The following is a 22,691-nucleotide window of genomic DNA, read 5'->3' as shown; positions in this document are numbered from 1 at the left end:
TGTACCTAGTGCATTGTCTTTACACTTACCGCCCCTAATCATTTAAAACATTTATCATTCTATGTCCTGATTTGAAAAGTTGGTGAAACAAAATTAAGTTCTTTCATTCACTTGTGCACTTTGTTGTTGTTCCTGTATAAGTGATAGGAACATCAGGAAGAAGGAACAGAAGACGGTGAAGACAAGTGGCAAGGCAAGGGAACTGGACGAGTAGCTTAATTGGATCCCACAACATCCAATATCTCTGACATCCAAGATCTCTCTGTCCAGAAGAGCGCATTCGAAATGTAAAGATACTGCGCAGGACCCTCAAACTCCCAGGCCCGTTCTAAACCTATATATAAAACAACAACAACAACAACAACAACAACAACAACAACAACAACAACTTATGAATATCGCATTTTTTTTGACACGACATCAAATACTTTTGTTTTACTTTTGTTTCTATTCCTAATACATGCTTAGCGCCTCTCCGAAGTGAAAGTAGAGACAATAGCGACATCTGCTGGTTAAACTGTAGATGACATAAGGTTGAAAACAAAACTGGGATAAGTACTTATTTAGAGAAAGATCCTTGTGAGACAGATAAATGATGTTTTACTTTAATAATACTGTAATTATTACTATATTTTAATTATATAGATTATTTTAAACCACACAAGCGGGTAAAAGGTCTTTCTTAAATATTATATAATGCATACAGACGCTATCATTCAAGATCCAAACTTCCAGTTTTGCTTTGGGATATCAAATATCCTCATCTCAGCTGATACTTTTATCTACCTTTCATTTACCAGTCAGGTATGTCCCCACATGTTAATAAAATGTTGAAATATTCGCTTTACCTTTGCTACCCGCCATGATTTGAAAACCTTTATCGTGTCAATTCTTCTTCTGTGCCTAATTTATAGGCTGTGAAAGTTCATTTTTTACACGTTTAATTACTTTAAGAATGGGCCGTGATTAAATGTCTGATTCTGGATTGGAAGAATAAAAGAACGTATTTGAATGTATTCAGGTTAAATACAAAGCAGAGAATTTAAAATATTTGTAAGTGTATGAGTCAAGGTTATTGTAGTTAACTAAAATTGAACTAAACACTAAAACTACATGTGGAAAAAAGTTGACCCTCCCCAAACACACACATAAAAAACTACAGGTTTTCTTTTCGTGAATTTAGAAACCCAAATAAAATAAAATAAAAATATAGAGGAAATATCCTCGACTTTGGATGCCTCCAAGAGTTTGTGTCCTTACTGGCATACTGATTTTCCTATATCTTGCCTCTGACATGTCCTCCATGCAATAATAACTAAAACAAACTTAAGCTTACACTGAATAAAATAACTAAAACGAAACATTTTCAAACAATGGAACTTAAACTGAAACTGGGAAATCCAATGTGGAAACTATCGGAAATTGAATTAAATTAAATTAACAACAAAATGTCAAAATAATATTAACAATAAACTAATTAGAAAATACAAAACTATAATTACTCTGATACAAGTTACTCTGGTACAATAATTGAAAGAAAGAAAGAAAGAAAGAAAGAAAGAAAGAAAGAAAGAAAGAAAGAAAGAAAGAAAAGGTTCAAATATTTCAAGTTATTTTATTAACCTTTAGGTGGCGCGATGTGTTTGAACTGTAGCTCCCCTGTCTCGTCTCATCCAACATGGCGTCGTCCGGGCCGGCTTCTCCAGCTCTCTCATCACTGGGCGGGTCCACGGTTGGTCGGGCTGCCAGCCGTTGGGCACTTCCGGCAGGCTCGGGTTTCCTCCGACTCGGCATTTAAATGGAACTGCAGGACATCAGCTGCTGCTACTTTCAGCTCGTGCTGTTATAGAAAATAACCGGTAGTGCTAGCAAGACAGTCTGCTCTTATTTCTAACTCGAAAACGACAAAAAAAATCTTTGTCCCTGAAGATTGTTTGCTCTGGTTGTTGTGTTGTTTTTTCCTTTTTGTTTTTGAGCAGAAGAGCGGGAGCGGCGGAACAATAACGGGGCTTGCTCTCCTGACAGCCTGTCGGTGCATCGTTTTTGGGATTCCTTTGCTAGCCCTCGGACGAAATTGAATAGCGGTAATGTGATGTTGAGTCAGAGCAGAATGATTTAGGCTTTTCTCGGCAGCGTTTGTTTACTGAGGTAGACTGGGGGTAAACATAAACAGGCTCTGCAGCGGAGGTGGCCTGGACTGGACTGGGAGGACCGATGGACTTGAGATGATGAACCTGAACGATCAGGTTTAAATTCTGATTGATTTACGGAGCGATTTGTTTTTAGGATTGTTTGTGTTTTGTTTGTTTTTACGTTGTACATATCACCACAGTGTAACGCCCATAAATAATCAAAATTGACTTAAAATATCATCAAAAAAAGTGTCACCACCCATTTAGTGCAGTAGGATAGCGACTAACGTTAACCATTGGACACTAATAGTCCTGTATTGTGTGTGTTAAAATACATTTTCAGGACAAACAAAATATCTCTATATTTATGCAGGTCTTATTAAAACATTTTCTTTAGTGTAAATTTGGTTTTGATAACTTAGATCTTTTTTTCGTTATAGATCATTTAATAGTTTTGGAATATTTCACTTTAAGCTACATTGAGGACACATTTAGTAGCCTTTCAGGTCAGTGACAAACAGAGTAAGCTGGCATAGATTTCTAGCTGATCAATAATTAGCATTTTTGATTATCATTACCTATCTGGAGCATAACTAAGTCTAATTATAAGTAACCAGCAGCGATGTTCAGCTGGCTTGGAACCGATGATAGGAGGAAGAAGGAGCCGGAAGTCTTTCAGACAGTCAGTGAAGGATTGAAGAAACTCTATAAAACCAAGCTCCTACCACTGGAGGAGAGCTACAAGTTTCATGAGTTCCACTCTCCGGCACTGGAGGATGCTGACTTTGACAACAAGCCCATGGTCTTACTGGTGGGACAGTATTCTACTGGCAAGACCAGCTTCATACGGTATGTTTGCTCACACACATGCAAAGAAAACCTTAGAAACAAGCACAAACAAATGAGGGAGAGGCTACCAAAAAAGAAGGAATGATAGAGAGAGGGAGAGCATGACACACCCAAGCTGACTTTTCCAGCAGTTTGACAGCAAGCGTGAGGAAGAGGTGGTCATAATTATGCACACAAAGCAACCAAAAAAAAAAACACAGAACAATGATAACAAAACATTGTGAGGAGGCACACCTCCTCAAGCTTTATTGGATTCATAAAGGGTTTATTTGGCATGACTCCTACACAGGCAGACTTGTTGCATTTGGAGGCATTACTGCATTGTTCTGGAGCTCTCCCTGATGAAGTCAGACTGAAAGATGAGCATTACTTCATGAGTATTGGTCAAATAAATGTGTTCACTTGAGGCAAAGTTCAGGAAATGTAGGGGTAAATTGTTTATTACTGATTTTAATTATTGTGGAATAACAATAAGCAGCTATTTGTTGCTGATATAGTTTGTGAACTGATAGAGGTGGGCAGCGAGGCTTCCTTGTAGGAACCCACTGTTAGGACTCATGCAGAGCTGTTTTGCCCTGAGGTGCAGGAAGTCTTGACTCGCTCCTAACTTCTGCTTTTTACAGCATGGAGAAAAAAAGTATACAAACATGTGCTTTGAGTGTTTTTTTTTTCCTTTTATTAAACCTTTTTAACTCTCTAATTGACCACATTTTCATGTCTTACTAGACATTTTGTGTTATTATATTATGTAACACACAGTGTCCTAATATGGTTTTGACATTGTTGTTGTTGCAACTACACATAGGGAGATTGATACACCGATTTATCAACCATGTATTGGTATTGGCTCAGTTTTTAACCTGTTTCTCCCATCAGTTTTATGCTGGTTTAATGTTTAAAGAGATAAAAGTCTTTAAAAATCAGGAATTCTTTGATTCCCTGGAACCAAAGTGGAGAAACAAACACAAAAAACAAAACTGAGAAACAATTGACCAAATTGTTGTTTAAACATCGGTATCAGCCCAGAATTTCCTAGTCAGTGCAACCAGCACATATGTTGCTATTTGACTGGTATTACTGAACTGGATCATTCCTTTTGTGCTTCACCTCATAATGATGTGTTGCTGTTCTGTCAGAGCACATGACCTGGAGTATCAGTGAAATTAGTGTGTGACGGTGAGAAGTGTTAGCAGCTGGGTGTCGAGCCTCTTTTGAGCTGCAGTCCTACTGCTAACATCTCACCCCTTTGACATAGACACACAATTGTGCGTACACACACACTTGTGGAGAGTAGTAGGTAATTAAGCCTTTGAAAGCCTGAGAGTGGATGCTGTTAGTGACTTCCTTCTGTAAGATGGGACCATCTCTGCTCCAATCTCTGCCTTCTCTCTCTTCTTCCTCCTCTGTGTCTGATTCCTGCTCTCCTTTCTCCTTCCTCTGTCACCACTCACGACACCATCCCAGTCAGCAGCCTGACCCCCACGCCACTGACATTGTAGCAGTAGGATGCAGAATGTACAAACTGCTGAGTAACACTTGGATGGAGCTGCTGCTTCTCTTTCATTTCATGCCCCATGGTCTCCCTCGGGGTTTGATGTGCTTGCATGGTCTGCCAAGCTACAAACTACCAGCAGTGTTATTCCCTACTTTGCTAGAAGTTTATTTTCAGACTTGTATAGCCAGTGGATTTAAACGAGACGTTACAGTGAATATGTTTACTAAAATAATATTTGTCTCGGCATGAATTAGAAAAGTCATAGAAGGATATCTGCCTGACAGAGACAGGAAATGGATTAAAGACAGGAGAAGCTGATGGAGGGTAATACAGTCTGACTGCCTTTGAAGTTATTCAGAGTTAAGCAGTCTCAACTTTCCCTCCGTTTGGGGCTGAATTTATTGATTTTTCCTTCTAGGTCTCACATTTTCTGTTAGGGGACTTTTCATAGAGCAAGCCAATGCCAGGATATACAATTTCCTTCAATATAGAATATAATAAACTGTAAATCTGGGCCCTCCTCATGTGCCTAAATCTGTTCATTCACAGGTAAATTTCAATATACTTTGATCCTTAAAACTCAAGAGATGCATCATTGAGGTTAAGGATTTTCTTAACCCCATCTTACAGTCAAATGAAAACTGATATGATGGGAGCAGATGTATATATCTGGAGTGCACATACATGGATTATATGTGTGATACGACACATATACTAGCGCATATGTATGTAGTTGTGCACATGCATTACACAACCTCTTTATAGACAGAAGAGCTCACTGTACAGACATGTGTGCACAGAGATGGCTCCACCAGGCACTACTAGCTCCTTTGACAAGCTCTGACAAGGTGGATGTATGTCTGTGGATATCAGGGCACCATCCTTACACCTTGAAGCAGTTAAAATGTGCACGCATCCCACACCCTTATAGCTATAAATCTCTTTGCCTAAATCTCCTTTTGTGGTCTCACATTGCATTTTTGGGAGTGTGAAACTCAACAGAAACACACCAGCCTTCATTTGAAACATGTGTGTTGTCACTGAATCCACAGCTGAGGATTTAACCTTTCACATCTGAAACATATCATATGGAAGTCAGCTGCAATGCCAACGAGGCCAGTTTAGTTGTGCTGTGAGTTAGTTGTGATACTTTTTTGCAGCAGAACACATTTGTGCACACCACTCCATGCATCAAATTTAATGTTCCTGTTCCCAAGCCGTTTTCACTTCAGCAGTCTGTGATAATCATTGATTAAACAAGCCTGTGGCAAGGCTGTATATTAACTGTTTGACCTCCACAAAGAGGAAGCTCTTAACCAAATTCTTACTAACTGGCAAGAATTAGATCATGGGAATGTCAATAACACTATATTCAGTGGTTAAAAAGAGTGGCTGATTGTGCAGCAGAAGATTGATTCAATGTTAATTTCTGGTTTTGTCCACTTTCTTCTTTTCATTTCCAGTGAACCAGTTCTAAAAAATAATAGCGCTGGAGTAGAGATTCAGATTGAAATTGAAAGCTTGGCTTAAATTTTTAATGGAATCGGTTGACACTTTTGAGAAATATACGCCCTCTAACTGCAGTACCACTAATCTAAACAGTGTGAGAATATACTGTTCAAAAACATGGAAAAAAGGGAACTCTTTGAAAAGAGATCAGATCTCAATGGGGGGGAAATCATGCTGGATTTCTATAATGATATAGACTGGGTAATGTGTTTAAAAACAAAACAACGATCATCTTATGGATGTCTGAATTCATAGACATCCTGATAAAGTGTAAAAATGATTTGTCAGTCTCATTCATTTTGCCAAAATGTAATTGCAGCAACTTAAAATGGCACTCAGTAGTTTGCTTGGCCCCCAAGTGCTTATATGTATGCCTGACAATGTATGCTCTTGATGAGTTGATGGCTGGTGTCCTGGGGGGATCTCCTGTTAGATCTGGAGCAGGGGATCACTCAGCTCCTGGGCAGTTTGAGGTGGTACTTGGCAGTGCTGGGCTGAAACATAAGGTCCCATTTAGGTCAGGTGAGCATGGGGGTCAGTAAGTGGTATCAATTCCTTCATCCTCCAGGAACTGCCTGCATACTCTTTGCACATGAGGCTGGACATTGTAGTGCACCACAAGGAATCCAGGTCCCACTGCGTCAGTGTAGAGTCTCACAGAAGGCCCAAGGATTTCATCCCGATACCTAATGGCAGTCAGGGTGCTGTTGCCTAGGCTGTGGAGGTGTGTGTGTCCCTTTGTGGATATGCTTCACCAGACCATCTCTGACCTTCCACCAAACCAGCCATGCTCAATAATATTAAAGGCAGTATGACATATTGGGTGGCTGTAGCTCAGGTGGTAGAGCAGGTCATCTACTGATCGGAAGGTTGGTGGTTCGATTCCTGGCTTCCCCTAGTCTGCATGCCAAATATCCTTGGGCAAGATACTAACCCGAAATTGCTCTCCGATGCATTCATCGGAGTATGAATGTGTGTGAATGTCAGTTGTGCTTGTGCGAATGGGTGTGAATGGGTGAATGCACAAGTTGTGTAAAGCGCTTTGAGTGCTCAGAAGAGTGGAAAAGCGCTATATAAGAACTAGTCCATTTACCATTCTCCATGGCCTCTCCAGACCGTTTCATGTCTTTCACATGTGGTTAATGTGAAACTGTTCTCATCTCTGAAAAAGCACAGGGCACCAGTGGTCGACCTGCCAATTCTGATATTCTATGGCATCAGGCTCCGTAGTGCTGGGCAGTGAGCACAGAGCCCTCATGAAGTCTGTTGCTGGCTGTTTTGTAAGAGGCATTTACATCAGTGTGCATCACGTTGCTTCCACAAAGGAGCAGATAACATTCCTGCTGATGGGTTAAGGACTTTCTATGGTTCTGGAAAAATGTCAGTGGCCTTCATCTGAAAACAATTCCTGTTTCGGAGGTTTTCTTATTGATTCCCCTCTTTAGTGCATCAAAGCAGCTGAAACAGATTAGCAACCCTCTCTGCAAGCATATCAAAATCCTAGAAGTTTAACTGACTTGATGCTCTGCTCTAATTAAAAAGTGTTCCTTTATAATTTTTTTGATAACTCTTTGAAAAGCCTCAAAACCCGAGTTTGCCTTGTTTTTGGACTATGTGTCTGCGGTTAAGCCATGATCGTATGGTAACAAGACTGACAGTCAGGCACACCTCTTTTTGCTTTGTGGTCGCTTAAAACCAGTGAGGGGAAAAAAAAAGAAAAGATGCAGAAATCTGTGCTTGGAAGTAACAGAAACTTTAATATTTGTTTGCATTTAAATCCACTTTATTGACAGAATTCCTCCATACCTACCTCACCTAATCAGAACACTCTTTTCCAAAAGCCCTTTATTGGTCCATGTGTTTACCAGTAAACTAAATTTTGCTTGTTTTGGATCTGGTCAGTGGCAGCCATCCAGTCTGTGATCATCTAAAATTCCCCCAATCTTGGTTCCAGCAGCGTCTAATTCAAGGCAGACATGTTTTCTGTTTTTTTTTCTCAATTGCGTCTTACCATCCTAACCAACTTCATTTATCAGCAGAGTCAGAATAAAAAAAAAATCATACAAAATGAAGCAGAACTTTGAAATTAGAGGCTACAGATGCAATATGTATTTTAGGTTTTATCTAAAGATTGATGCTGGATCAAACATTCTAATACAAATGTATATATAACCTTTTTATAATACTTTATAATGCTGATCATAATCTTGTAATATCTTGTTGATGCTTTTTCACTATTGTTCTTTGTTCATCTTCGAGGAATTATTTCAGCATACTTAGAAAGCCTTTTTGCACAGTTGACTTATTCTTACACGGTGATTGAAAACATCTCCTCTCTCATCTTGTTTTGCTAACTGCTATTTCCTGTCATCTCACCCGCAGCTACCTGTTGGAGCAGGATTTTCCTGGCATGCGGATTGGCCCCGAACCCACCACAGATTCCTTCATCGCAGTGATGCACGGCGACACAGAAGGAGTCATCCCCGGCAATGCTTTGGTGGTTGACCCCAAGAAGCCCTTCAGAAAGCTGAATGCATTTGGAAATGCATTTCTCAACAGGTAGATGATTGATGGCCACACTCACACTTTCAGATGATGGTCTTTATTGGTGTGTACAGTGAGTTAAGTATTCAAGCACAGAGGGAAAGACCGAGGGAGCACAAGTGAGAATCCACACCGCAGCTCTACATTCCTTTGTGATTGAATTTCCCCCCGCTCACTGGTCAGGGTTTTCTTTGTTAATGGCTGTGTGAGAGACAGCCAGCAGTCTCTGTAGAGCCATCCTTCTGCTTAAAAGTACACTGGCAGAAGCTCTTATGGTAGTGTCCTCAGTGTGAGGATCAAGCAATGTTGAAAGGAGACAGGAAAAAATGATGTCTGTCAGTGGGGATTTAGAGGGTTCGCATTGAAGACGACCACTTACCTGTTCATATTTATTCAGCTGGATAAAACTAGGGAGAGCAGCACAGACGGAGGAGAGAGGGTAACTGAGATAGGGCCATGCTGATGGATGATTTTAAACTTGTGTCCTGGAACTTTCTCTCTATCTCATGTCTGTTTTGTGTGTGTGTGTGTAGGTTTGTGTGTGCTCAGCTTCCTAACCCTGTACTGGAAAGCATCAGCGTGATCGACACGCCAGGGATTTTGTCTGGAGAAAAGCAGAGAATCAGTCGAGGTAAGAAACACATTTGCTCAAACTTCTATTCTCTTCTGTTTATGGTGTGTGTGTGTGTATGTGCGCGCGCATGTGTGTTTATCCTCTGCATCCATTGAGCTGCAGCCCCCCCCAGTCCCACTGAACTCTGAACTACAATGTCAGCATTTCCTTTGGACCCGTGTGTTTGTTTTAGCTTTTGCTATCAGGAGGATTATGCTTCATTCATTTCAAAGAACAGGAAGCTGTTACAAAAAGATGAGCTTTGAATTTGTTCTCCAACATGCACACATAAGTGCACACTGCCTGAATTTTAACACTTTTTAACTTTGTGGTTTTCTTAAGTCTCGCATGGAAATGAAAAAGAGAAAAACAAAATTATATGAGGTTCATTTGGATCAACTTTAATATAGTGTAAACAAAAAGGTGCAGATTTAAGAGGACTCGTGGGTAACCAAATGGTTGCACAGTATGCCATAAAATACATTTTAGGTTAAACTTTTTAAACATTTGATTGGATTTTGAGGATGCTTATGAATATTTATCATCTGTAGGTATTGTACAAGACATGCTAGATTGGGAATTTCAATCTTGAACTGTTTGCTAAGTAGGAAGGGCATGCAGCCAAAGAAGTGTAAAACTATTTAAGGTACCACTGTATGAGTCTTGCAGTGGTGAGAGTACAATGTGCTTTGATACCTTTTCTCTGGGAAGATTGACATAAACAAAACCCCAACCGTCTGACCTCTGTGTCAAATCTAGACAAAGACACTATTGTTCTAATCTAATATCATATACAGTAAAGCAGGTGTGTGTAATTTTGAGTTATTCCTGATAAAGGACGACGAGTGTTAAAGACTTCAGTACATATTCATGGCTTTAAAACCATGGTCTTACATTTCATACTTGCAATATTGAAAGCTTCATAACTGTCCCACCAAAGATAGACGGAACAAAATTGTGACATGTCAGAAGTGTGTGATTACCATCTCAGAGTGTGTTCGCTTCCGCGACTTGTGTCTGCTAACCTCGCAATGAAAAGATGCGCCGGTCAGTACAACACTGGCGTTTGTGTGTGTATGTGTGTGAGTGGAAAGAAAAACATAAACAGAAAACAAAAATATGTGAAGATGAATACGGGGTTTCAACAGCTGTCCTCCAGCTGTTATCAGGATTGCGCCACGAAGGATGAAGCATAGGAAGAGATAACGGAGGAATCACAGTGCACTATAGCCCTGGATTCAAGCGCTGCTGTAACAGTGTAGTCCATAAATGAGAGAAAATCCAAAATAAATACAAACCTTTGTGCTCAGTTCTTGTTTTTTAAAGTCATTAGACATATATACTGCACATTCATTCCACTGTGGAAAAAGGAACAGTTCAAAGAAAACATTAAACGCCCCAAATTACCACCTCGTTCACGCCCATAATGTTGCCCTTACAACAAAGAGCGAACTGGTAGTTGTCAGATCTCCATTATGATGTGTACTAAAATGCAAAAAGCTGATGATGTGAAGAGAAACTTTGCGTGGAAAGTTTTCAAGAATGTTCCCGAGCTGTCTCACAGGAGGATGTGTGTCTGGCATGGCTGGCATTCCCAAAGCTAAATGGTGGCATCGCTATACCAACCGCTAACATTAACCATTCCAGTTCTTTTGTTAAAGTAAGTCTTAATTTATTCTGTCCTGCACTCACCTCTCTGAGTTTCTTTCAAAGGCGAATGCTTTCTTTTCTTCCATCTTTTGTCTATTTTCCTGTTTCTCCACCAGGCACTGTTTTGGTTTGCTATCCCAAGTAAAGCCTGAACTAATTGACTTTTGGCATATCCAGTATTGTCTGTCACCATAGCAAATCACTGATTATATGAATACTTGAAAAATAAAAGTAGTAATGGTGTTTTAATATAATAATTTTCTACATTCCCGCTCCAGAGAGTATTTATTGTGTTCTTGTGCACGACCAGTACTGTGACATTTGGAGTCCTGTTATAAGATGACGTATCAGGAGGCTTATTCAGCTTTTGATTAAAAGCGAAAAAGTTCTGGTCACGCAGTTCAGGACATTACTTCATACCAAGGTTGGGTCTGCATGGATATTATTCATAACTTTAATGCTTGTCATGAGGGTTTTTGTTGTCTCCAGCTTTACTGTTAAGAAATGAAGTAAATCAGTGTTTCATCAACATTAACCAAATATGAAATTTATGTTTGGAAGTTGTTAAAAGGAACCAGACAAGCACCAGCTCTGTTTCACCTTGTTTTTCCTTTTTGGCCCAAGTGTCCAAAAAACGTGGTGTTAAACCAAATAAACAGCACAGTGAGGTGAAACACGGATACTCTGTGGCCAACACAAAAGAACAAATACAAGTTAAACTTAACCTCTGCTGAGTGAGCACAGCTGTGTTTTCTCTGGGGACTCTGTGTGCAATTTTTTTGTTATTGTGTGTTCATTAACTTTTCATTTAGTTCCCCATCATCATCATCATCATCATCATGTTTCATTTACATGTTCTGTGTCACATTCTTTCTCTTAGTCACTTTTCTTTTACTCTGTTTCAGTGTTTTTAAGAGTGTTTGTGTTTGTGTGTGCTCAACTGTGTGTGCGTGTCTGTCTCCAGAGGAGGAGTTGTCAGGCTATAGCAGCCTGCGCAGATGTCTTTATGGAGGTATTGTAGATAATAAATCTTGGCAACAACCAGCTGCAGAAGGCTTCAAATGATACCTTGACTCTGAAGAATTTGTGGGCTTTTACATATTCTTCACCAGCCTTGTCACGTGGCTTTGGGAAAAGTTCACCTTGTTTCATAAAATTATTATTAATATTATCTGTGCAGTTAGCTGACTTATAAATTATAATGGCAATTATTTTGGCCACTCATAAACTGTATATAAAAGATAGACATAGCCAGCAGGTCTGAAAATAAAGAAAATGTCGAGTTGAATCTGCTTTCTCTGTAATGGTCAGCAGGGGGCGACTTCTCTGTTTACAAATAGAACACTTTTAAGTCTTTTGTTAATACAAAATTGTCAAAGGAGCTTAAAAAGAAAGCGACTGGACTTCTTTGACTAACTTTAAGTTCATTTAAAGAAGTCCAGTTGCTTTCTTCTCAAACTCCTTACACTACCATGACCTGGATGACTGAGAACCTACACAGACATATTTTATATGATGATTTTTATTTGTTTAAATTCGGGTCAGACAGTAAAAGTGGTGATGGGTTTCTCAAATCCACAGCTAACGTGTGAAGCTTCAAAACTGGGCTTTTTATGATTTGACACACACACACACACACACACACACACACACACACACACACACACACACACACACACACGTATGGAAACAAATAAAAACATTACTGCTGCCCTATGACAATAGCCAGGGCTCAAGCCACACTGGCTACACCCATCCTTTATGTACAGTCTGTGTCCTTCTTATGAATTCCTGTAATTTTGATAATCTCCTGGGCACTTTTGGTCTCCACATTTTAATAGTCCAGGAGCATAACACTAGCATCACTGTCAGACCTCATGAGCATCTTACCTCCACTGTAGGCAGGTTATTTCACTTTGACTTTTCGCTTAGGAGCACCGTCCCCTTCACAGCTTAAAATTGAAGTGTTGCTTTAATCCCATAACACGTGAGAAGTGCACTGGGTGAAGAATATTCCAGTAGAATTTAAAAATATCAAGGTATCCATATCTCTTTTAACACCTCTTTCTCGTCTCGGCTCTGTTCATACAGATGCAGTCCGAAACAAATGCTTTACATACTTGCTGCTGCTAAAGTTTTTCTCACGTCCTACTGGGGAATGCATTTTAGCCAAGTGAGATTAATTTATTCCTTAAAATACCCATTTTTGTTAACAATTGAAGCATCATGTAAACATTAACACAAGAACTCAGATATTTGGACGTTTTGTTAAACACTCAGAGCCACCGTGGAGTGTAAACTGTTCCACTACTGGGCAGCAAGTATGTGAAATGGGGGCTTCTTATCACAGCTATGTACAGAAGATCAAATGTTGCTATGTTCAGAGCAAACAGCCTCTGAATGTAGGTTTAAATATGTAAAGGCATATTTTACGTGCATAGCTTTACAAAGAAAATCCATCTGATAATCCCTGAATTAACCTAAAACTATTGCTTACTCGTAGGATTTCTCCTGGGTGTTATCGCTCATAATTAAATACTGCAGCGCTGGACTGACTCTGCGTCTGTTGTGTGTCCTTCAGTGTTGTTTGAACACTAGAGCTTACTAATCCTTCGATCTACCCTTTGTTCTTTGTTTCCCTCTCATATCCTGTGGAATTCCTTCAGGTAAGCTAGCGTTTCGTCCTTGACTGAGGTAGAAAGTCAAAGAAGTCAGTGGCGTACACCTGCTGTTGGACTCATTCATTAATTCATGTTTACATGTTTTACAGAGGAAGCATTATTCATAGCTTTCTTGCAGAATGCCACGAGTACAATGCACTTGTTTAGTGTAAACTATTCATTATCAATCTTATGACAGATGGAAGTAACAGTCTGTAGTTTGAGGGCTCTCCCCCTATTGTTCAACTTTAAAAAGCCACCTTGTTTGAACATTGGCAGCACTGTTTTCATCAGGAAACAGACATTCTTTTCTCTCAACATGCTACAATATGGGCATAAGTTTTAATGCCTCCTCTTTGACCTGCAGCCATTGGATTTGTCTTGGGAGTATTTTTAGGCCATAATGATGTTCCTATCATAACTTGTTCTGCTGACTTTTACCTCTAAAGTTGCATGCATGTTCTCAGTCTGTAACTTCAGTTGTGTTGACTACCAGTATAACCAATAACTAAAGTGGTTTTGATGTGGGTACTGGATGTGGGTAAAGGATTGAGAGGTAAAAATATGTGTTCAATTACCGTATTTCCCGGACTACAAAGCGCACCCGAATATTAGCCGCACAAGCTAAAATCAGGGGAAAATCCTGTTTTGTACATACATTAGCCGCACCTGACTAAAAGCCGCAGGTGTTTCAATGTTGACTTATCATATGTAAGAGAATATGCACAAAGGGAATTGTCAGGAAAGAGATGGCTGTTTGGAGACACACCCCTTTTATTAATATTTTGAAAAACAAGTTATGGGTACATATTTGCATAACCTTTTAGGTATATGTACAAGTAGCGGTAATTACAAGTAGGAAACATGTACTGTGCTTCATAAATGAGTAACAAATGTAGTACATAACAATAACCTACAGCACACCAGAAAAATAGATTCGGACTACCTTTTAGGCTCAGGTGCAGCGACACGGCTTTAACAAGAAGAAAAGTCAGTCATTCACCACCATCTTCCTGCCCACTAAAACCACCAAAGTCCTCTTCTCCAGTGTCGGATACAAACAGGCTCAGGATGGCTTCGTCATCCACTCTCAGCTTCTTTCCTTCGTTGTCACTTTCAAAACCAAAGAAATCCTCGTTGTCAGTGTCAGAGTCGAACACCCTCAGAAGGGCCGTGGCGGTGTCCTCCTCTCCATCATGCAGCATTCAGCCCTTCGAAATCCGTTGGTGATCATTGATGTTTTCACACTTTTCCACGCTGTCAGATTCCACCGGTGGAGTTGAGCATAACTTGCTTTTCGCATTGTTTTTCGCGCTACTTGTACGGCACTATGTTGTCTGGCGGATGGACACGTGACCAACACACCACTCTTGAACCCCGATACTGTGTGTCTGATCACATGCCCTTCCGCCAGGCAACGTAGTGCCGTACAACAGCGGAACAAACAAAACAAATCGTCTTACGATATGACAAAAATCATGGACAATCCATAGAAAAGCCGCACCTGACTAAAAGCCGCAGGGTTCAAAGCTTGTGGAAAAAGTAGCGGCTTATAGCCCGACAATTACGGTATCTGCTTCACTCAGTGCCCCATCGAATTATCTGATATCCTTCTGATGTCCCCTCCCCGCTTCTAGGCTATGACTTTGCAGCTGTCCTGGAGTGGTTTGCAGAGCGAGTGGACAGGATCATTTTACTGTTTGATGCTCATAAACTGGACATCTCTGATGAGTTCTCAGAGGTGATAAAGGCCCTAAAGAACCATGAGGACAAGATCAGGTACTGTGGGATTCTTAAATTCACACCAAATATTTTCTTTCTTTTTTTAAATACCATATCATTGGTACCTGGGCATCCATGCAATATTAATGTGAGTAGCTTGTAATAAGAATCATCACCGCTCTCTTCTGTCTTTTTCTCCAGAGTTGTGCTTAACAAGGCCGACCAGATAGAGACTCAGCAGCTGATGAGAGTGTATGGTGCTCTGATGTGGTCACTGGGGAAAATAGTCAACACGCCTGAGGTACGCTAAACTGGGGGTTTCTGTGATGGCGTTCATACGGTTTTAAGCCTGTAATTGATCCTTTCACCTATGTCAAAATCACAGAATTGTAATGATTTTTTTTTTTTAAAGATTGCTTTGAAGAAATAATAATTTTAGAGTGAAATAATGAAATTAGGCACTTGATTGTTAATATTTGCAACCACATAGATATCTGCACATAAATGTGTGAAATCTGTGGCTGAGGTACAAGATTATAGACTTCCTTTTCTAGTCTGAGTTGAGTTGGTGCAGATCAATACGGAGACTAAAAGAGGGGCTGCGTTAGCCAAAATTGAATTTTTAAAACCACTGGCAATTGTACATGTATTTTTTATTGATCTGGATTCTTAAAATAAAGACCATCAGATGCAACTGGGAGCTTTGAACCAGATATTTGTCATCTGATATCCACGTAAGCTGGCTCCCACAGACAAAGTTTGCAGACTAGCCTGTGGGCTCACAGGTTGCAGAATTGTTAACTGGTTGTAGGAGTATTTAAAGACTTTATATTTAATGTTTTTAAATAATATCTGGGGAGCTATGATCCATAATGGTGGCCATTTGAAGGACTGTTAATGGCATATTATGTGAAGAATGGTCCAGTTTGCCTCTGACTTTATTTACTTATTTTTTGTTCTGTCTCCCTTACTGACAGGTGATTCGCGTCTATATCGGTTCATTTTGGTCCCACCCGCTGTTGATTCCTGACAACAGGAAGCTGTTCGAGGCCGAGGAACAGGACTTATTTAAGGACATCCAGTCCTTACCGAGAAATGCAGCACTTAGAAAACTCAATGATCTGATAAAGAGGGCAAGACTAGCCAAGGTGAGGAGCACCTGCGACACAGGATGTTCGAAACAGTTGATGTCAAATAACGCAGATGTTACGCAACATTTCCTACATTTAGTGCTGAGCTGTTACACCATGCTGACATGTTTAAGTTGTCAGTATCACCGATTTATCTGTGTGCTTCCTATTTATTGTGCTCAGCTGTGTTGTTCAGCTGTTAACCTTGACAGAAAGAGATGTTTCGCAGAACTAATAGAGTTAGATAAATGACAATGAATTGTTTCCCATTTCCTCAATGGACAGGAAGTTAGGTAGGCGACAGTCTGCTGCCTGTTGTAGTTCGAGGAAACACAGCAGAGGAAACGCACAAGTGCACACAGTCAAACACGCACAGGTTTATCACACTGAGAGTCGAGCACAGTTTTCCTGTTAGACAGCTGATGGGTGTTGGTGTGTTTTGTGATGAGTTTCAAGGACATGAGGTAGACCCAGATGCGTGTATCGCCGCGGTGACTGAACAAATTTTCTTTTCTTTTTTTTTTGCACGTTTAGTTTCTGCTGAATATTGTTTAAACACTTTTTCCAGGAAAACCCTTTTTGTAATGAAAAGTGGACTCCAAATGTGAATTAGAATTTGTTAATTATTAAAAGAAATGCCCACAAAGGTAACAGTAAAGTGGATGACTAATCTGGTTTATGCAATATTAAGTGTCCTCAAGCTTAATGTTGTCACAGTGGCTTGTGTTACAGTTTACCCACTTGTCAGAAGCTCAAATATAATTCAATCATTACAAGGAGAACCTGAGACAATAAAACACATAATCTTTATTTTAAAGTAATCTGATTATCTACTTTGTATGAGCTCATAGATTTATTAGAGTGCTTCAGTTGTGTGTCTGGTTAAATATCACAGATAGAGATGTTTTTCTTTTCCTTCCACACATTTTTGCATCAGTTTTTCTTTGTGTCTCTTGTGGCCCTTGGAAGAACAAACAAAAAGAACAAGTCAATCTCATGACATTTAATAGGTGACTTTTTTCCCCACTCATAAAAAGTTAACAATTAACTACCTTTGCTGCACTTGATCCTGTTTTTACCTACTCCAAGCTCAGTTTTTCCACAGTTTCTTTTTTTTTATATAGCTCTTTACTTCTGCATACTTAGATGTTGCTTTATAGCATAATGTGGAATATTATAACAGACACGATTTTGAAGTGGAATCATTTGAATCATTTTAACTGAAATTTATAAAGAATTTAGTCTCCTAGTACCTGCTCATCAATTAATAAACATCAATTAGCACCTATAACAAGAATAACAAATAAAAGCTTAATGAATTCAAACACAGTTGCTTATACTTTCCATGTGAAGTCATCGATAACTCTCTTAATCTGCAGGTCCACGCTTATATCATCAGCTCACTTAAAAAAGAGATGCCCGCTGTGTTTGGGAAGGAGAACAAGAAGAAAGAGCTCATCGCCAGCCTTGGAGATATCTACAAACGCATCGAAAGAGAACACCAGATATCACCTGGAGATTTTCCGAATCTGAAAAAGATGCAGGTAAGCAGTGAAGCAAAGGATTAAGGTTTAGTAAATGAGGTTTTGACATGATTGGAATGAATGCAGGGGCTTCACTGATTTTAAGTTACACGAGTAGCGTTAGTTAATTGCAATTTTAGCTGATGTCTTGTTTTTTTAAAAATCTAACAAGGAAGTGAAATAGAGAGAGTAGTAACAGTCAGAGAGTCACAGAGTTTTACCGTTTCCTGAGCTAACCACTGAAGTACAACACACTCAGCAGAGACTTTAACTGATGAGGGAAATGTTGATAATTGGTCTTTATTAACTTGTTGTTGTTATTATTATTGTCATATAAGATTGATCTTAATCCTTACTGCACAGAGAACTGTCAGCCTCTGATGTTGTGGGCCATTTTGTACATTTCAATAAGCTTCTCATAACGTTGTATACCACTCTGTATTTTGTGTTTCTCTATTTTCTTTTTTTGATCTTTGGAACAATACTCGATTTTCCTTTGTGTACTTTAAGATATTTTGTGGCTACAAATGGGATGAAACTTTCCATTGAAAGTAGAGTGCTAACTGAGTACTTTAACTCATGTACATCACTTGTGCAGCTATCAAGCAGTATGTCGGTAGATTGATCACCAGCTCCTCCTGAAGTATCCTTGGGCAAGATATTACATCCATCAGAGTATTTTTGAATGTAATCAATCAGTTTGTCAATCCAATCTTTGTTTTGAACACATAAATAACAAGTATCAATGCACTAAAAATAAATAAACACAAAATCATTGAAATCCATCAAATTCACATGGAAAAAACATAAAATGTTGACCATTTTATGTTTGAAAAGAAGAAGGAGGAAGTAAGGAAGTAAAAGTGTAGAAAACAAAAATGTATAGTTTAATCTGTGTGAGTGAGGCTTGTAGTAGAAAGCACTTTGAGTGCTATAGTGATATAAGTACCAGGCTATTTACTTGAACTGTGTAATGCTTACCTAATTGTAAATATTACTAAAGTGAAACTTTTATTGAAGCATATTTTATTGTTACTTCAGTGACTTAAGTAATTTTATAGAATACTTCTGGAACATTTGATTGACTACATCAGCATTCTTTACAGATGTGTATTTTAAAATGATCTTTATCTGTGCTGAGGGTATAGTTTATATATAAATTATAACCTAACTTGAGACAAACTTGTGTTTTTTCCAGGACCAACTCCAAGCTCAGGATCTCAACAAATTCCAGCCTCTAAAACCTAAACTCTTGGAGGCGGTCGATGACATGTTAGCCAATGACATCGCCGGCTTAATGGTCCTGGTCCGACAAGAGGAAACCCAGCGGCCCAACGCAGTAGTGAAGGGCGGCGCGTTTGACGGCACGTTGGACGGCCCATTCGGTCACGGGTACGGCGAAGGAGCCGGCGAAGGCATCGACGAAGCGGAGTGGGTCGTCGCTCGCGACAAACCTGCTTACGACGAGATTTTCTACACGTTATCTCCTGTCAATGGGAAGGTGACCGGAGCCAACGCCAAGAAGGAGATGGTCAAGTCAAAACTGCCCAATACAGTGCTGGGCAAGATCTGGAAGCTGGCAGATATCGATAAGGACGGCATGCTCGACGATGAGGAGTTTGCTTTAGCCAATCATCTGATAAAGGTGAAACTTGAGGGACATGAACTACCATCAGAGCTGCCTGGACACCTGGTGCCTCCTTCCAAGAGGAAAATAGCTGAATAAATGTAATTCAGATTACCCGTAATGACCTACTCAGCCCTAGAACCCATAGGTAGCCCCCTCCCCCTTCCCCAGAGAAAATGTTCTTTAATAGAAAAGGAGTCATCCTGTAGCAACAACAAGAACAAAGACAAAAAATTTAACACAAGTAGAGCTCATTTCAAGTCTTCTTCCTGTTCTGTTGCTGTTATCGTCTGATCTGTAGTCTTAATTTCCTAATTTAAGCTGCCAATGCATTCAAATGTATCTTCACGCGACTGAGACTGTTAGCATACTGGCTGCAAGCTTTGAGTAACAAAAAAATAAAAAACAAAGTGCGTTTACCTCTTCATTAGGATTAAACCAGATAAGATTAATTTTATAAAATTAAATAGCTTTTATTAGTTTTTCAAGAATGCAAACCATGGCTCTCAGCTTTACAGAATTAAAGCAGAATACTTGTTGGAGTAGGACAGGTGTTAGACATGTGCAAAAGAAGAAACACTGGAATATAAAGACATATATGTACGTTCAACTAAACTACTGGAAAAAGGAGAAATATTGCAACAATGTGAAGACAAAAATAAAGTCTTTTTCTGTTAAAACTTTACCTTTGGTCAAACCGATTTATTATTATGATGATTATTAGTATTCAGTTTACTCTAAGAAGTAAATCCAAATTAAATTATGTGTTTTTAAATGTAAACCAGAAGATTTTACATTCCTTGTACTTTGAGATAATGCGCACATACAGACAACAGAATGAAAACGACATCCTAAAGAGGAACAGGCCTGCGTTTCGTATTAAATGTGACGTGCTGCTCGACCTTTTGCTTTGGACGAAGGAACCTGTATGATTCTCATTAACACGTGCTGATACTGAGATTATAATAACAGACCATATTATGGGTGTTGTTTGGAAACTAGCGCGACAGCATGCTCTGAATAACCGCTTTGGTCGGACTTTGAATTTTGAATGGACACGCATCTATTGTTCTGTGTGGACACATCCTGGTTATTGTATGTATGTACAATGGTATCTGACCACATGTTATCAGTGTTATTATTTGTAGTATATACAGTATATATTCATAAGAGAAACATTATTAAAACTACTGAGGGTGGAGTATGTTAGTGGGTTATCAACTGAAAACTGATCAGTTATTCTTCACCTTCCTAAATAATGTAGTATAACCAAAAGTAATAGTCTGAAAGCACCGTTTGTTTTTATTGTGATGACACTAATTGACACATTTAACATTGTTCTATGTGTTTTTGCTGGAAACTTTCCATGTCACACATTGAAATTGTATACATGTAATAAATGTAATTCTTCTTTGCCATGTTTCCAATCCATCACTCTATTGACACACCAGTACCTGTGTGTGTGTGAGTGTGTCTCCTTAAATATAGCATGTTAGGACCATGTTCATGTTTGTTAACAGAGGTTTTATTGGGTGTATCATTAGATAACCCAACTCAAATAAGTAAAACTGGATTCCCACATGGCAACAAAAATCTTAAGCATGTCTTCATCGAAATGTTTCCAGCTCATGGCCGTTTTCTGACCCTCGTGCTTTACTGTGAATCAAATGCACATAAGAAGACTTACTGCATTCCATTAACTCGAGTTGGGAAATCGCACAGGCGTTATCCTGTTACGGCTCAAGTTTCGGAGGTGTGCAAGATTGGACTGGGAAAAAAAAAGACTTGGATGTGGATTCTCGTCAAATTCACAAGTTGTTTTCAGACCCTGTGTAAACACATTAAGTGGAAACACTAGCGTTACGGTATTTTGGCTGTTTTTATGCTGGTGATGCAGTACTTAAGTCTGTCCTTCACTGCTTTTCTGTCAATGTAAACAGGCCGACAGTGTAATAAAACTCATGTGTAACAACTATCTAAGTGTTGACTCTGTTTTCAAAAAGGAAATCATGTGCAGTATATATTTTGCACCCGCCCACCCAAGAAACTGAGGAAAAGATTTGGAAAAATGGCTATAAATTATTTTAGTGCAATTATAGCTGCAACACTGGAAGCCAGAAGACTCTGACATCATTTCTCTGATTTGCAAGTCCTCAGATTAATTCTAGTAAACTGAACTGTAACCAAACACGTGGATTTTTAGAGGAATTTTCATTTCAGAGGAAAAGTAGATCCTCTTTCAGGTCTAAGGTTCTGTGTATCAGAACATAAAGAAATAAAAAAATCATCTGGTCCTTATCAGGTATGGAAATGATTTAAATACAACTCAGAGGAACAACAACGCATTAGACTGTCGAAATGCAGAAGGAGGATGTGAAAAACAATGATTCAGTAGCTCGTAGAACCACCTTTAACAGCGACAACTTAAAGTCATCGTTTTCTGTATGACTTTCTCAGTCTCTCACATTGCTGTCAGGAAATTTTAGACCTTTTTATACAGTTTGCAGGCATTTGTTTATGCACAGGTTTCTTATAGTTGATGACTGGATCATTGCAACATCTTGATTCGTTTCTCCTTTGGCCGTTCTGTTGTAAATTTGATGCCGTGCTTGGGATCACTGTTCTGTAGTTAAGATCCAGTTTGGACCAGTAACATGTGATCTGTTTACTGGCCAACAGATGACATACTTTGGTCTACAGAGGAGTTCATGGCTGACTCGGTAAATGCAAGGCACCCAAATCCTAGTTGCTGCAAAAAAGGCCCCAAATCATCACACTTCCACCACCGTGGTTGACAGGTGGTGTGAGGTGTTTGCGCTGATATGCTGTGTTTGGTTATCTCCAAATGTGGCGCTGTTCATTATAGCAAAACAACGTCACTTTGGTCTGGAAGTCGTGTGGTTTGTTCAGACGCAGCTTTGCAAAGCTACGCCGTGTTGCCACGATGTTTTTAGAGAGAAGAAGCGTTCTCCTGCTAACTCTTCCAAATAAGTCCTACTTATTTGGTGTGTTTCTAATTGTACTGTCATGAACTTTAACAGGTAACATGCTAACCGAGGCCTGTAGAGTCTGGGAAGAAGCTCTTGGTTTTTTTTGCAGTTTCTTTGAGTCTTGCACAATCAGTCTTGGGGTGAAATGGGTGGGGCATCCACTCCTAGGACTATTAGCATCTGTCTTGAATATTCTCGACTTGTAAATAATCTTCCTCACTGTTGAATGACAGGTTTGAAATTCTTT

General features: G+C 39.4%; 1 protein-coding gene across 1 annotated transcript; it reads left to right on the top strand.

Annotated features, from left to right (window-relative positions):
* Positions 1–1,835: 1,835 nt before the first annotated feature.
* On the top strand, positions 1,836–21,421 carry ehd3 (EH-domain containing 3). The gene is made up of 8 exons (XM_085372736.1): positions 1,836–2,981; positions 8,368–8,544; positions 9,063–9,160; positions 15,090–15,231; positions 15,376–15,475; positions 16,152–16,322; positions 17,684–17,848; positions 19,026–21,421. The coding sequence occupies exons 1-8, from the start codon at positions 2,755–2,757 to the stop codon at positions 19,551–19,553; spliced, it is 1,608 nt and encodes a 535-aa protein (XP_085228862.1). The 5' UTR covers positions 1,836–2,754; the 3' UTR covers positions 19,554–21,421.
* The last annotated feature ends 1,270 nt before the right edge of the window (positions 21,422–22,691 follow it).

The sequence above is a fragment of the Diplotaxodon limnothrissa genome, linkage group LG15 (assembly GCF_057381915.1).
Source record: "Diplotaxodon limnothrissa isolate DT_005_m linkage group LG15, D_limnothrissa_male_GT1.1, whole genome shotgun sequence".
Classification (NCBI taxonomy): Eukaryota; Metazoa; Chordata; class Actinopteri; order Cichliformes; family Cichlidae; genus Diplotaxodon; species Diplotaxodon limnothrissa.
Note: the sequence above shows the minus strand (reverse complement) of the source record. Positions and strands in the feature narration are given on the sequence as shown.

Excerpts from the sequence above, each read along its gene's own strand:
- ehd3 (XM_085372736.1), top strand. The coding sequence starts at position 2,755 with ATGTTCAGCTGGCTTGGAACCGATGATAGGAGGAAGAAGGAGCCGGAA. Across the intron at positions 2,982-8,367 it reads GGCAAGACCAGCTTCATACG|CTACCTGTTGGAGCAGGATT; the intron begins GTATGTTTGCTC and ends TCTCACCCGCAG. Across the intron at positions 17,849-19,025 it reads CGAATCTGAAAAAGATGCAG|GACCAACTCCAAGCTCAGGA; the intron begins GTAAGCAGTGAA and ends TGTTTTTTCCAG.